Here is a 16,881-nt window from a genome sequence, read left to right as displayed (position 1 = left end):
AGCTTCGCGGGGTTGGGTTTGATGCCGTTTTTGCTGATGACGTGGCCAAGGTAAAGAACCTCTTCAAATCCAAAAAAAAAAAAACTTTTGAGGTTTGATCCGCAAGTTCGCTTGATGGAGTGCGTCGATAACAAGTTCAAGCCTCCGGCTGTGTTCTTCGAACGTTCTACCGTAGACAATAATGTCGTCACGGTAAATCAGTACCATGGTTCATTTGAGGTGACCTAAAACCTTATTCATAAGACGTTGGAATGTAGCTGGAGCGTTACAAAGGCCGAATGGCAATCGTGTGAATTGATAAAGTTCAACGGGAGTTACAAATGCAGATTTTTCAGCATCCTCTGGGTTCAACGGAACTTGCCAGTACCAGGATATACAAGTCAAGAGTCGTAAAGTATCTGGCGCCTTGTAATCTGTCGAGCGAATCATCAAGACGGGGTAAATGGTACACGTCTTGTGTTGTGTTGCTGTTGATCTTTCTATAATCAACACAAAAACAGATAGATCCATCTTTTTTACGCACCAGGACAACCAGTGACGACCACGGGCTGTTGGATGGTGTGACAACCCCTTGACTAAGCATGTCAGCGACTTGTATTCGAATAACTTCGTATTCGACGGGAGCTAGTCGACGTAAGGGCTGTTGAATAGGAGCATGCTCACCTGTGTCAATCTTGTGTTCCACAAGATGCTTGCATCCCAGTTCGTTGGGAGTAAGGGCCACACATGTGCGGTAAGTCGTAATGAGTCTCTTGAGTAAGTCAACCTGATGTTTGTCGAGGGATGACCGAAAATTAAACACCTCCCAAGGTACCTGGTCACTCTGATTTGAAGCTTGTGCTGGTGGTCGTGCTTGATCGACCGTTGTTGTCTAAAACTCTGCCGAGCAAAAGAGAAGCGACTCGCGGACGCGGTGTCCTTGTTTAAGCTTGGCAGGGGTACGCCCTAGGTTCATCATCAGGATGCTGAAACAACCATCAGTGCACGTAGTCAACATTCGAGGTGCTGCTACCTGGCAATCAGGCCTCGAAATCCGCGATGCCTCATAGACAATGTCCCTTTTAAGATGAGGTGAGTTTGCTTTCACGTTGACCCATATAACTGTTTCTGGCTGTAACACCGTCCTAGCAGCAATGCGTACGTTCCAAGTCTCTTTTTCAAGGACCGAAGTAGGTTGTTGAAAATCATGCGGTAAGCTTTTTATTCTATCGGCCGCACAAGACGCACATGACCTCCAAACGTTCATGGAGTTGCGACAAAACCGCCTAAGCAGAGAATAAAAAAGATTGCCGATAGGCTTATAAAATAATTTCAAAACAACCGAAATGGCGCAAAGCTATGACAGGCACCATGAGCATCCGGTTCCCAAGTCGTAAGCGGGCTCTCCTAAATATCGGCAGAATCGTTTAAAAAAAAAACAAAAAAACACGCCGGTTTTAGCACATTAACAGTACCCAAGAATCGCGGGACATACACAATTAGGGATTACGACAAACTCTTCAACGGATGTGCGACCGAATACTGTGATGCTTAATCGAACTTTTCCCGCAGTTGGTATGGTAGTACCATGGGCCGTGAATAGTGCCGGGCAGTCAGAAGAGAACTCAACGTTTGAAGGAAGTGAAGACTTATCGACAGCATTGACAGCTGCCCCAGTGTCAAAAAGTGCGTCCACGATCCTCAAGTGTTCGACCAGTACAGGATGCAAAGGAACTGATGTTAGCTGGCTTGCAACTGATACAAGGGGTCTTTGAGCATTTACATCCGGCCCTGCCCCAGGGGATCGGGTGTGTCATTTCCCGACGAGGTAGAAGCAGTAGCGCATTCGAATGCAAAATGGCCGCGACGTCCGCATCGGTAGCACGACCCATTGGCATTTCTCCGTGAATCGGCAGACGCAGCATGCGGGCGCGTCCCTTGTGGGATTGACAATGCTTGTACTTGGATTCTATGGGGTTTGACGGTTGCGTGCAATTGGTGGCCCACTGAGCAGCGCTCATTTCCATGGCGTGGCCAAGAGCTGCACGTATTGTGTCCGGTTTTGCAAGGCGAACAAACTTTTGAACCTCGGGACACTTAGAGCATCCACGAACGCGGCCGTGCCGACACGATTTAAGTAATCGGGCGTTGTTCCCGGAAATGATTTTTAGGTTAGGCGTTCTACACTTGACGCAATTTCCGGTAAACTCTCACTTGATTGTTGACGTCGTGACCGGAGCTCTGCGTAGTATGCTTGTTATATGTGGTCATCACCAAAACGATCACGTAGGCTTGCGACTAATGCTGTGTACGTGAGCCGAGTGCCTTGAAGTGCATGGAGTACGTTGAGTGCCGGACCATCAAGTTGGGCGATGACAGTGCATACCTTGTCATCTTCGGTCCAATGGTTTGCCTCGGCAATTATGTCTACCTGCTTTAGGTAAAGATCCAAGGTTGTTACCCCATCGAACGGCTTCAACCCGAAATGGTGCTGTGCAGATGGGGCAGTGACAGTGTGGTTTGGGGAAGGAGTCTGTTCAACAGCACCAACTGTTGGTTGTGGCGATTGTCCAAGTACTTCCAGAGCAGCTACTCGTTGACAGATGTTGGCATATTTTGCAATTAAATAGTTTGACCGTTGCTGCGTAGCTGCCATGATTGCTTTCGTTTGTCGCTCCAGTAGTCCTTCCAGAACCCCGAGTGTCATCACTGTCGTCTGAGTATCTGTTCGTGCCACATTCGACTGCGAACCGGTGTCATCTCGTAGCCACCTTAGGCACTACATTCCTCGTTCATCGGAATTTCAGACACAAGAGCTCGACCCGTGACGATAACGTCAGTTCACTAGGGGACGGGGAGGGCGAGTGTAACAGGGAGAAAGACAAGAAGAAGAGGAGAAAAGAGAAGCGGGCTTTCGAGCGAGTCAGAAATAGGAAGAACGTCGATCGGTTGCAGAATAAACCGCTACAATATATATATATATATTGTCACGAAGAAGACGACGATGACCGTCTTTATCGGGCCGCTGGCGGTGGGGCTCGCTCCTGCGCGAGCTGGAGCGGGCAGTTTGATTAAAAGATCGAGGCTGAAACGGACCGCTCTTGTCCTTGCTCTTGATTTCCATCGTAACATCGTGGTGGAGGTGCGGGTCTTTGCTCTTCACCTCTCCGCACGCTAATCACCACGCTTCTCCGAAGCCACCAACGGCCCCCTGCGCTGACCATGTCACAAGGTGAAGCGGCAGGCACTCCGGCGCTCCGCCCTGGCTCAGTGCCCTATCGCCAACGGGACCCTCCGACGTTCGCCGGCTTCGGCACCGACGACGTTGACGACTGGCTGCGAAGCTTCGAACGAGTAAGCACCCACAACGCATGGGACGACACTTTCAGGCTCGCAAACGTGGTGTTTCATCTACGAGACACAGCTAAAGTGTGGTTCGATAACCATGAACACAAAATCTCCTCATGGGATGCCTTCAAAACGAACCTGTCGGATGTTTTCGGATGTCCCGTCAGCCGCAAAGAAGATGCTACGCATAGACTTGCTACAAGAGTCCAGACTGCAGGCGAGTTGATTACCTCTTACACCGAAGACATCCTTGCGCTGTGCAAACGCGTTAACGCAGCCATGCCCGAGTCAGAAAAGGTCGGCCATATAATGAAAGGAATCGCCGAGGACGCCTTCACCATGCTGACGTCACGAAACCAACGGACTGTGAAAGAACTCCAGGAAGAATGTCAGCGCTGGGAAGGGCTTCGAAATAGGCGCATATCTCGCCCTGAGGCCGTCCACCGACTTCAGAATTGTGTACCGTCCTCCGGAGTCCCTTCCACTGGGGACCTTACTACCACCATTCGAAAAATAATCAAGGAGGAGCTTGCCTTGCTATTTCCGCGTGGTTGCCACCATCAACAAGACGACTCCTCGACCCCACGCCAGATGATCTACGAGCTCTCAGTCGCACCGAGCTGGCGCAATCAGGAGCTTCACACGCTCAGACGGTATGTGCTACGACCTCGGCACCACGTTACACCTTCGAGCCAGAACAAATTCCACAACAGTCAAGATACTTCCAGAACTCGGGACTACAACACCCATGGCCACAGCCCTACTACCCGGTTCTCCGTCGACCGACATGCTTTTATTGCGGGATAGCTGGCCATATTGCCCGTTTCTGTCGCCACCGCATATCGGATATTTCAAGGACTCCCGATTTCCGTCCGTCCACCTTCAATGGCACGAACCAACCGCACTCTTACAACGAATACGACGACGACCTCCCACACAGGTACCAACGACGATCGGTATCACCCTCCAGTCGCAATGCTCGAGACCGAGGTCCTTCTCCCGGATACCGACGCCGCAGAAGGTAAGATTCAAGGCACTTGTTGACACTGGAGCATCCATTTCAATCATTCGTGAAGATGTACGCAAAATGTTTAGACTTGTTTGTACTCATTGGAACGGTGGCACTCTTCGCAATGCGAATGCGACTTTTCTTAATCCTCTTGGTATTGTTTCCGTCGAACTCACCATTCAAAATGGACGTCACAGACATTACTTTGTTATCCTTCCTAACTGCACCCATGACATCATTTTAGGATGAGACTTCTTAGCCACTCGACGTGCCCTTATAGATTGCGCGACTAAATCGATTTATTTCAGCGATCCGATACCTTACTCCCAGCCATTTTCTCCCCCCTACGTTAATTTTCGTGCAACGTCTCATACTCGTATTCCGCCATCGACTGCAGCACTCATCGAATTAGAAGCCGACGTCAATGACTCTACATATTTGCTCGAACCAAACAGAGAAGTTTTGTTGCAGAAAGGTCTAGCTTTGCCCACCGTACTCGCACAGTCACAAAATAATCGGAACAATGTTTGGTTAGCAAATATTACTGAAATTCGCCAAGTTCAACCAGCTGGAAGCTGCGTTTCGAGAACAAGTTTGAATGATTTCTTATATATCGGCGGTGTCACTGGTGAAAAGATGAAGCCTCACTCCTCTCACCGCGATAAGGAAGCGTTAAGTTTACTTCGGAAAACTATTAACACTCGTCTTCCACGTCATCAGCAGGATGCGCTCTACAATCTACTATGTTCTTTCGTGGAGGTCTTTGATATCAGTTATCCTCACTTAGGTCAAACTTCTGTTGTCCGACATACGATCGACACCAGCGATCATAGACCACTACGTAGTCGCCCTTATTGTGTCGCTTCCTCGGAAAGACTCCTTATACAAGAACACGTAAGCAAGATGTTGCAAGAAAACATAATTGAGGAATCCTCGAGTCCATGGTCTTCCCCTGTAGTGCTCGTCAAGAAAAAAGACGGTACATGGCGATTCTGTGTTGATTACAGACGTCTAAACAAAATAACAAAACGAGACGTTTACCCTCTTCCTCGAATAGACGATGCTCTTGATCGTTTACATGATGCCAACTATTTCTCCTCAATAGACATGCGTACCGGATAATGGCAGATCACCGTCGATGAAAAAGACAAAGAAAAAACAGCTTTCGTAACTCCCGATGGTCTTTACCAGTTTCGAGTAATGCCCTTTTGCGTGTGCAATGCGCCCGCCATGTTTGAGCGGATGATGGACACTTTACTTCGCGGCCTACGCTGGACAGCTTGTCTATGTTATCATGACGATGTTGTAGTTTTCGCATCTACCTTTGAACAACATCTCTCCCGCCTTTCTCTGGTCTTGAAATGCTTCCGTAAAGCAGGTCTGCAACTCAACTTAAAGAAATGCGCCTTCGGTAATACGGAAATCCAAATACTTGGCCATGTAGTCAGCCGTCAGGGAATATCCCCCGATCCAGACAAGCTCCTGGCTGTCACACATTTTCCTCGCCCTACACATTTAAAAGCTTTGCGCTCTTTCCTTGGTCTGTGTTCTTATTTTCGACGTTTCATTCGCGGCTTTGCTGATTTATCCGAACCGTTGCAGCGACTCCTCAAAAAGAATGTCCCTTTCGTATGGTCCCAAGACCAAGAGCAGGCGTTTCTTTCCCTCAAAGCGGCACTAACAACACAGCTTGTTCTGGCACACTTTGACCCGTCTCGCGAGGTTCAAATTCACACCGATGCTAGCGGCTACGGAGTTGGTGCCATCCTCATTCAAACCTGTGACTCAAGGGAACATGTTTTCGCGTACGCCAGCCAGTCGCTATCCAAATCTGAAATGAATTACGGAATTACAGAGAAAGAATGTCTCGCCGTGATTTGGGCAATACAAAAGTTTCGGCGATATGTATTCCGGCGACCATTTAAAGTTATCACTGACCACCACGCCTTGTGTTGGCTATCGAATCTAAAGGACCCTTCTGGAAGACTCGGACGCTGGGCGCTAAAGCTTCAGGAGTACGACGTTTCTATATTTTATAAATCTGGCAAAAAACACGAAGCCCCAGATTGTTTATCGAGAAATCCTGTTTCTACCGCACATGCGACACATCATAATCCGCCAATCGCGGCAATCTCCTTGACATCCACATTAGATTTTGCTTCTGAGCAGCGAAGAGATTCCCACTTACAACAGGTCTTCAAATGCCTAAAAAAGGCCCATCTTACACGCCAAGAACAGCGTTTGAGCAGCCTTTATACACTGAAAGAAGGCATACTTTATCGTCGTAACTATAACCCCGAGGCGCCCGAATTACTCTTTGTTGTTTCCAAACACCTCCGGACGAATATTTTGCGCGTTCTACATGATGACCCTACAGCTGGACATATGGGATTTTTAAAAACATACATGCGCGTTCGAAACACATTTCACTGGAAAGGAATGTACCGTGACATTTTTAAGTCTGTCACATCCTGCCTACAATGTCAGCAACGTAAAAACCCAACCCAAGCACCAGCTGGACTCCTGCAACCTCTTACACCACCGCGTTATCAATTCGAACGAGTCGGAATCGATCTCTTGGGACCACTTCCCGTCACTCGAGCTGGTCACCGCTGGATTATTGTGACGATGGACCATTTATCTCGTTATGCAGAGACTTCCGCTCTCCGCACCGCAGACGCTGAAGACGCTGCTGCTTTTCTTTTAAAACAAGTAATTCTCCGCCACGGCCCTCCCAGGCACCTTATCAGTGACCGTGGAACAGTCTTCCTCTCCTGCGTCATTCAGGAGCTTCTACGTCTGTGCCAAACTGTACACAAACCAACGACAGCGTATCATCCCCAGACGAATAGCATGGTTGAACGTTTTAATAGAACAATCGTTGATATGTTGTCTATGTATCTACAGTCAGACCAACAACAATGGGATTCTGTGCTTCCTTTTGTGTCCTACGCATATAACACTGCAATCCAAGATAGCCAAGGCTATTCTCCATTTTTCTTTCTGCACCATCGTTTTCCAACGACTCTTCTCGACAACCTTCTGCCATATAGTGCTACCGAACAAAACCTCCAACCAACAGTTGCACAACTTGTCTGCCGCTCCGAAGAAGCTCGTCAAATAGCACGATTACGCACAGCCTCTTCTCAACAACGCCAACGTCAACGCTATGACCAGAGCCATCGCCCGGTTTCCTACGCTATTGGAGATCTCGTCTGGGTTTGGACACCGACTCGACACCAAGGCAAGTGTACCAAGCTTCTTCACCGGTACACCGGGCCCTTCCGCGTCACTCGACGGTTATCAGACCTCACATATCAAGTGACGCTCCACGAACCAACGGCTGACCTCCGTCGGAATTCCACCGACACCGTACATGTCGTCCGCATGAAACCCTACTTGCAACCACTCACACCATAACCGACCCTACTCTGTACTTGCGTTCGGGACGACCGCCGCCACACCGGGGGGGGGGGGGGGGGTAATGTCAGAAAGAAAACGACGATGACCGTCTTTATCGGGCCGATGGCGGTGGGGCTCGGTCCTGCGCGAGCTGGAGCGGGCAGTTCGATTAAAAGATCGAGGCTGAAACGGACCGCTCTTGTCCTTGCTCTTGATTTCCATCGTAACAATATATATATATATATATATATATATATATATATATATATCTTTTTTTTCAGTGGAACTGTAGAGGCTTCCTTCGTAACTATGACGATGTGAGCCAGCCACTAGAGGATCATTGTCCCGTTGCATTTTGCTTGCCGGAAACACATCTAAAAACAAGCCACACTGACATATTAAAGTACTTTCAGGTGTTTCGCAAGGAGCGGATGCAAGCAGTTCATTCATCAGGAGGCGTTGCAGTCGTAGTTCAACGCTCAATTCCATGTAGCAAAGTGACTCTGCAGACTTCGCTCGAGGCTGTGACAGCCCGCATTTTGTTAGATTATATGATTACAGTTTGTTATTTATATATACCCCCAGTTATCAGCTAAAGATTGAAGAGCTCGAAGACCTTGTTATTCAGCTTCCACCACCTTTTTTTTTTACTTTAGGGAGATTTAAATGCACACAATCCTTTGTGGGGGAGTGGCAAACGAGATCCCAGAGGGGCTCTCATTGAACGTTTTTTTGTCTTTCCTCGGGATTGTGCCTACTTAACACAAATAAAGCTGCATATTTGAGTTCAATAACTCACATTCTCACTTCCCTTAACGTATCTATTTGTCACCCATCATTATTCCCAGAGCTTTCATGAAAGGTCATCCCGAATCCTCGCGGAAGTGACCACTTTCCCTTCATTTTAGAATTTGACCATCTTCCAATGACAGTCGCCACGCGCTCTCGTTGGAAATTCGAAAACGCCGACTGGTCAACATTAAAAAAATCATATCTTTTGGCATGCACATACTAATAAAAATAATAATAATAATAACAGGGAGTCGAACCGGAACCGAACCGGTATTTTTTCCGGAACTGAACCCGAACCCGAACCGTTATATTATTATCGCGATGAACCCGAACCGGAACTGAACCGGAAAAAAATAACGGTTACCGGCTCATGTCAAAACGGTTCGGCCACGTGCTGTTGACAATGAATGTGCTTTCAATGCCATTTGTTTTTTAAGTGCCGTCAACTGACACACACCTCGCTTAGATATTTTTCTTCTCCACTCAGTCTTAGGAATATAAACGCTGCATCCATGAATCTCGACAAACGCTGCATCCATGAGTCTTGACATAGGAACCAGTATTGCGCTGGTCGCGGCTTGCACGGAAAAAAAAAAATTGAAAAGCTGTGAAAAAAAAAAAAAATCGCGTCACGGGATTTCATTTTCCTACAATCTCGTAAATGCTAAATGCTGCTGTGTGCTCATTTCATTACACGTTTCTAGAACGCGCGAGTTCTTGAAGCTTGCTTCCATCAGAATGAGAAAAGAAAAGGCTGTGGAGTTTGATAATAATGCATCCGGTTTCGTATAGCCGCTTAGAAGCTAACATATTTGTGAGACAGCGAACTCTTCTATTTTAATACTTATCCTATTATGTCCTTCTGGCGTTGCGTTCGGTGAAGTGTTTTTCATATTCCGTATCTTGTTTAATGAAGACTTCTTTAAGGGTCTAATTTGAGTTACCGAAGGCTAGTTCAAATAAAGAAAGTTGTATTTTCTCCCCACTGTTCCTTCAATTGCTTACACGCCAAGGTGGCGGGATAGTTAGTGAGTTTTACTTGTAAGTGGGTTTGTAAGGAGGTCGCGGATTTTACAGCTACTGCGTCGGACCCAATTAGATGAAGTCCGAATGCGTAAACGTCGGTGAGGTAACCTTTGAGTGCACATAAAGAAACCATTCCTGGTAGAAATCCCTGCGCCTTACGCTAGGATGTATCCCGTTTCGTATGTGCTGATTTTGGATGTTTTATTTGTAATTTATTTTGATGTTGCAATTTGTCATTTATAATTTCCGAACCGGTTCGCGAACCGGGTCGCGGATCGAATTAATCGAACCGGAACTGAACCGGAACAAAATAAATTTACCTGAACCTGAACCGTAACCGAACCCGTATATTTTTCGGTTCGACACACTGAATAATAATAATAATAATAATAATAAATTTGTATTCAGGAACATTCATAAATTCATACAGGAGTGCGGGGGCAATCAAAGCCAACACTGGCTTGTGTGACGCCGCGCAAAAAAAAATTAAAAAGAAAGAAACCGAGGTGGAATGTCTAAGAACATAGTCAGTAAAAAAATTAGTACAAAGAAAGCTGAGAACGGGAAAGAAAGCGATCATGAAGCAGTCAGAAGTGCACAAGACAGGATGACTAATATATACACAAATGCAAATGTAGTAAATATAGACACAATTGTGAAACGACTAAGAACAAAGTCAGTACAAAAATTCGCAAACAATAAAGCAATGTGGACGTGAAAAACAAGAATAAAGCAGTTAGGAGTGCACAAAACATGAATAATATGTACACAAATACATACGCACTAAATATAAACATTGTTAAGTAACCTCTCCTCGAGAAAGATAAAGTTTCATACTTTTCTTCAGCTGGCTCAAAGAATTAGCCTGTAGAATTTCAGAGTGCAAGTTGTTAAACGTCTCAGGCACATAATATTCACGCGTTTTCCTACCATATCGAGTATGGACAAAGGGGATTTTAAATGTTTCTTGAAAACGTAGAGAATGAGTAGGTACGTTTTCTCTTTTGAAATCATCAGATTAGAAGTAGCGTTGAACAACAGTTCGAGTGAACAGACTTCTGAGACATGGGAATTGCAGGAAGTTAAACAGGTCACTGTCATCTGGTTTTTGCAAGCCATAAGATACACTTTTCAAAATATTTTTTTTAAATGCTATCTATTTAACCATGCCACTGGGCAGAATTGTTTCCAAACACTGAAATCCCATACCTTAACACGCGATATGCAAGTGTGTGGGCGACTATTTTACGTACCGAAAAAGGCATAAGCGATTTGGTGTTATATAAAAGAAAACTTACACTCCTTAGCTTTGCACAAAGTGACACGAATTGAGCACTGCAAGTTAGGTCGCAGTCAAATAAAATTCCGAGGCACTTGACATATTCAACATATTCCAATGAAACACACTTGCATGGTACACATTTTGAGTAATGTAAAACAAAAGGGAAATCCAGACGCACGTATTTAAGGGGATTATGGAAACAGATAAGTTTAGTCTTATTTACGTTAACGTCCATAAGGTTTCGCTGAAACCAGTCCTTGACTGTAGTCGCATCACACTGTAGTGAGCCGGTGGCATTTTTATCCTGGCTGTAAAAAAAAACAAAAAACCTTGAAATGAAGCGGCTGATTGCGCAGCCAGCTCTGCTAATGATAGAGAAATCGACACACACCAAATACTTTACAAAGATTACCACAACTCTCTAAACAGTTGCATCAAAGCAAAGTGGCAATCGCAGTGGAACAATGAAAACGGCAACAAACTACACGCAATCAAACCTTTTCTAGGCGCGTGGGAGAGTGCCCGACATCGGGAGCGTTTTTATGAAGTCATACTCTGTAGGTTACGAATCGGTCATACTCGCCTCACACATGGACACCTCTTGAGCGGGGAGGACGCCCCTGAATGTGTGGACTGTGACTTACCTCTAAGTATTATGCACATACTTTTTTAATGCCCTATGTATGACCAATGCTGTCATGAACACTTCTCCCTGCTTTATAAAAGACACATTCCACTACACCTTGAACTACTACTAGGTGATGAACCGCTCATTCAATACAGTTGTGTTTTTCATTTCCTCACAAATATCGGCCTTCTACACCAACTGTGATTTTACTTTCTATTCTAAATTCATTGTCAGATTGTTTACACATATGCACATTTATTTTCATACTTTTATCATATATTTCACTACTATAACCCTTTCCTCCTCTCAAACAATAATTGCAATAGTCTAAGCTTGGCGCAATATAGCCTTATATGCTTATGCGCCATTAATCCTGACCAGTGGGACCCTTGAAGAAAAAAAGACGTGTGGCGAACGGCCGACCGACGCCCGCTGTGTTACCACTGCGGGGAGGCCGACCATGTGTTCCGGCGATTCCCCTACCGGCAGCTTGTGCTTCATGGGTTCGCACCGAACGCTCCCCGCCCAAGGAGCGGGGAACGACCGCGAGACATCGAGGAGTGCCTGCATCGTCCGCTGTCACAAGCACCCGCTTCCCCCCGGGAATCCTGTTCGCCGTCATCACGACGTCCGGCGTCGCCACTTCGTAGCTCCTGCCCGAGAGAGCCTGTCTTCCCAACCTCGTCCGGGAAACTAAGCGCGGCAAACCCTGGAGGGGGAGTTGCCGAAGACGACCGTCGGAAATATCCTTCATAAAAGTCCGAGCACACCCACACTAGCGACGACAAGCATTCGAACGATGATCCTGCAACAGTGCCCAACAACCTCAACGTTGTCATCGGCGGCCACGACGCGTCGGCACTTGTGGAACCCAGAGCAGATTATTCCGTTTTGACTGGGAAGCTCTCTCGCCGTCTTCGGAAAGTCACTATATTCTGGGAAAGTCCGCAAATACGCAATGCCGGAGGACACCTCATCACGCCTGTTGGGGGGTGCACTGATCGCGCCGAATTTCATGGAGAGACCTGTCCAGCCAAGTTTGTCGTCCTTCAGGAGTGTGCGAGCAACGCCATCCTTGGAATGGACATTCGGTGTGAATACGGTGCCATAATCGACCTCGGAGCGAACAGGTTGACAATGCAAAACCTCGTTTTACCTCCGGAGAAATAAAAAACGGCACCAGACGCCGTCCGAGTCATTGCGGACCACGTGGACCTGCCGCCGCCGTCGAGTGTTCTTGTGCCCGTCGTGACCGATGCAGTCACCTGCGGGGGAATTCTTCTGTAAGGCGACGTAAAACTGCTTCTCAGAAGAGGAGTAGGCTTCGCGAGGGGCGTAACAGAGCTGCAGGATGGAAACACTGTGGTCCCCGTGACGAACTTTCGACAGGAGGCACAGTACCTCAGAAAAGGTGCCACTGTAGGCCAACTCGAGGAACTCTGGAACGCCGCCGGGATTGGCGAGATCTCCGCCGTCTCAGCCGTACAATACACCGCCGCTGCAGCTCGACGTTAATCCGAAGCACTGTGCCACGGAACAACGAGAGCCCATGCAGAGAGCTCCTCCCCGAATACAGCGACTGCTTTGCGAAGACGTCGAAAGTGCGCTAGACAGCAGTTCGGAAAAATCGCATCTTTACCACTGAGGATGCGATCCCTAAGCATCGGCCGCCGTACCGAATCTTCCCAAAGGAAAGAGAGGCCATGCATGAACAGGTGCTAGAAATTCTCGACGATGACATCGTCCAGCTGTCAAGCATGCCGTTGGCCTCTCCAGTCATACTGGTGAAACAGAAGGACGGAATGCTTCGATTGTGCTTAGATTACCGGAGGCTCAACGCGGTGACAAAGAAAGACGTGTCTGTTCCCCCGCATCGACGACAGACTGGACCGGCTGCGACACTCCTGATACTTCTCGTCGATGGGCCTGAAAAGTGGTTAGCGGCAGATCGAAGTCGACGAACGGGACCGAGAGAAGACTGCCTTCGTCACGCCCGATGGAATGCACGGGTTGTGATGCCGTTCGGACTGTGCACGGCGCCAGTAACTCACCGGCGTGTTATGGGCAACGTACTGGCAGGCCTCAAAAGGTAGAGCTATTTCGTTCACCACCTTTTTATTTCAGCCGACTTAGACGAGCCCTTACGACGCCTTGGGGCCGATCTACAAGCAACAAGGACCTCCGGATTCGTCCCCAAGCCGACGAGGTGCCGGTTCACCTACGGCGAACTGAAGTTCCTAGGCCACGTTGTGAGAAATGAAGGTGTTCGTCCTGACCCTAAAAAGACTCGCGCCGTAGCGGAATTTCCACCGCCAACCGACAAGGGGGCCGTTTAAGACTCCTGGGACTTTGTGCGTACTACAGGCGGTTCCTTCAGGATTTCGCCAAGCTTTCTGCGCCGCTCACGCGCCTCACAAAAGACGCCGTGAACTTCGAATGGGGAGAGCAACAACAAACGTCATTCGGTGAGATAAAGCGACTCCAGTCGCCACATATTCTTGGCCACTTCGGCCAATACACAGAAACAAAAGTTCACACGGACGCCAGCAATACAGGACCCTGCGCAGTACTGGTCCAACGACAAGAGGGCACAGAGCGCGTGATCCCCTAGGCTACACAAATGTTGTCGAGAGCAGCAATATGAACCTAGGGAGGCAAATCACACCTTAACTATTGTTCGGCTCCTTCTTAGTTTGTAAAAATGGGTATAATAATTCAGTGCTTCAAAAACTCCATTTCCAAGTCTTGCCCGCATTCAGTTCAATTTGGCCTTGCAGCACAAGTATTCAGAATACAGAAAGCGGTTGTCTCATCAAACCTGTTAACCTCAGTCGCTGAAAACTTCTTTGAAAAAATCGAAAAAGTTGAAACGACACAACGAAATTCACTAATCAGAAAGAGAAACCGACGGCCGGCAGAACTGCTTTAAAAATATCCCGTCGTAACCTGAAGAATTTGGTAACTGAGAAAATATTGATGTTGGCTTTCGCCCCCCCCCCTCCCCCCCTAAAAAAATGCTTTCAGGTTTATGCCAATTATGAACGCTATCCCAAAAGCCAGTACGGCTGCACAAAAAAGCATAAAATTCATTCTATCCCATGCTGAGAAGCATTAATTTATTGCTTCCCTCTTTCATGTGGCAAACTTTACATGGGTCAAACAGGACGATAGGTTACCGACCGGTGAAGAGAACACAACGTAAGCCGCAAATTCAAGACTTGTAGGCATTCACCGTCGTGACTGCGGATGCTCAGCCCACTTCAAATACTGCTCCGTAATAATCGAGAGTCATCACCACTCACGAGAGAAATCATCGAAGCATCAAGTATCGTGAAGCAAACTGACACATGTTTTAGTAATCCTTCTATATAACTTTCCGAGAAGTTGTTATACGTAGACACTACTCGGAGGTTAAGAGTGCGTTAGACCTAGAAATCGTTTAGAAGAGGGCAAAAGACCACGCAAAATAAGAGTTGTCTTGCTTAGCAGCAGGAATGAAACAACGAAGTTTGATAACAATGTTTTTCTTTTTTGTTTTTTCTTATCTGTGTGAATAAACAAGAAAAAAAGACAAAATATAGTTGATAGCCAAGACGACGTGAGAGGTTCCTTCTTGCCGTCCGGCGTGTGTTCTGAGCATGGAAGTTGTCTTGTGCGCTGTTAGGTGTAAGGGGACACTGACAAAGTATTTATGCTCACTAAGGTGTTTGTACATGACACATGAGAGTCATCTGCCCAAAACACAATTTGAGACTCGAAATTAAATTCTTTTTTCGCCCGAAAGCCGCCGATCGAGAACTAACCGGTTTGAGTCGCGCTCACTCTCTTCTTTCATATCACGTTCCGTTCTTTATCGTTAGACACACGCACCATATATAATCCAAACCGTGGGTGATCAAAGGCAAACACACAATATTAAAAAACAAAAACAATAAGACAAAACAATAAAACAATAGCCTATTTTGTGGTGTTCAAAAGGCTTCAAATACATTGAATGAAAAAGAAAAGAGTTGCACGGAAAAACAAGAAGCGCTCCGCAATATCTGCGCAATTCTCAGCATGGCGTCGTATCGCGGGAGTCGCGGGCTGGGCGGCTGAACGAAGCTGACTAAGCAATGGCATCGGACAGCGGGCGAAGGGCCACTACTTTAAAAATGTTGTTCGCGGTACCTGTGAATCTGTCTAGCTTCGAAAGAGAAATAATTTACTTATGAAAGCAATTAGGATGTATTCCGTACGACACGCCCAACCAGCGAGCTGATTCGCACGAGACGTTACGAGACAACGATAAGTTAATTGACAATATTTTCGCCAACTGTACGATTCTAATCAATGGTCACAAGCCAGGATAAAGCATAAAAAGGTAACAAAAAAAAGCGATCTCACTTCAAGCCGATTGTGTTCTTTATGAAGATGCCGCGTGACACACTACGCAAACGATACTAAGCGCGAAGTTCACTCCGTTTAAGTGCACTAAATTAGCCCGTCTGACCGGGGTATGTGTTTCAGGCAAGCAAATGTGGGATTGAGGTGGTGCATGGTAACCAAGCAACATTTTAGTTACAGGGACATGATTCAAGGGTTTGCTCCAGAAACCGTCGAAGGTCACAATGAATCATATAAAGCTCTAGCTTGGATTGATCGCGGTGGTATGTAAACATAAATTTGTTTCCATGCACATGCAACCATTTGCATAAATTGATATATCTTCTTTTTTCAAACAGTCTATTATGCAACGAGAGTGATCTTCACAGACTACAAATACTGCACTATACTCAGAACTGAAGAATATAAAAACCGTAAGTGTCATAACCATGCTCTCATTTAGCTTGCAAGCAAAGCAATTATTGCATACCAACCACTTTTACACAACAGCAGTCGTCTATAGTACTTTAGGTAGAGACGATAAAATATGAACTGTCAGATGACGTTTTATTATCTGTGACATTCCCCTACTGAAAACAAAGCCTGTATAAATAATTATACATGTTGACCGGTTTAATTTATATGATGTTACGGATACAGGACCTGTATTCAAACTGGTATCTCGTCCACATACTGGACCTGTATTTATACAGGACCTGTATTCATACAGGACTTTTAGGAATACCAGTTTATTTGTATGCACACGGGTTTGGCTATTCCAAGGATGGCGTAGAGCTACTTAAGTGGTAAGTGCTTGGAAAGGTAATCTAAAACTGAAAGAGAAAACAAATGAGCCTACAAACAAAAAAATGTACAACGAAAATGAAAAAGAACATAAAATAAACTTACCTTTAATATTTTAATTAATGTGTCATAACGGTGCATTACATCAAATTCTACCCAAGCCTTGCCTCCGTGGTGTATATGAAGACGTGGTATGTCACTGACTAGAGGAGTCCTTAATATTTATGCTAAAAGTTACAACCGCAG

The 16,881-nt window shown here is 46.3% G+C and overlaps 1 protein-coding gene across 1 annotated transcript in view; it reads left to right on the top strand.

Annotated features, from left to right (window-relative positions):
* The window catches only part of LOC120843537, a 64,716-nt gene that overhangs the window by 38,077 nt on the left and 9,758 nt on the right, over positions 1-16,881 (top strand). The window contains exons 6-7 of the mRNA XM_040214933.1: positions 16,027-16,115; positions 16,191-16,265. Of these exons, the coding sequence (XP_040070867.1) occupies positions 16,027-16,115; positions 16,191-16,265 (164 nt within the window). The remainder of the gene's footprint in view (positions 1-16,026; positions 16,116-16,190; positions 16,266-16,881) is intronic.

The sequence above is a fragment of the Ixodes scapularis genome, unplaced genomic scaffold (genome assembly GCF_016920785.2).
Source record: "Ixodes scapularis isolate PalLabHiFi unplaced genomic scaffold, ASM1692078v2 PGA_scaffold5__190_contigs__length_132052651, whole genome shotgun sequence".
Lineage (NCBI taxonomy): Eukaryota > Metazoa > Arthropoda > Arachnida > Ixodida > Ixodidae > Ixodes > Ixodes scapularis.
Note: the sequence above shows the minus strand (reverse complement) of the source record. Positions and strands in the feature narration are given on the sequence as shown.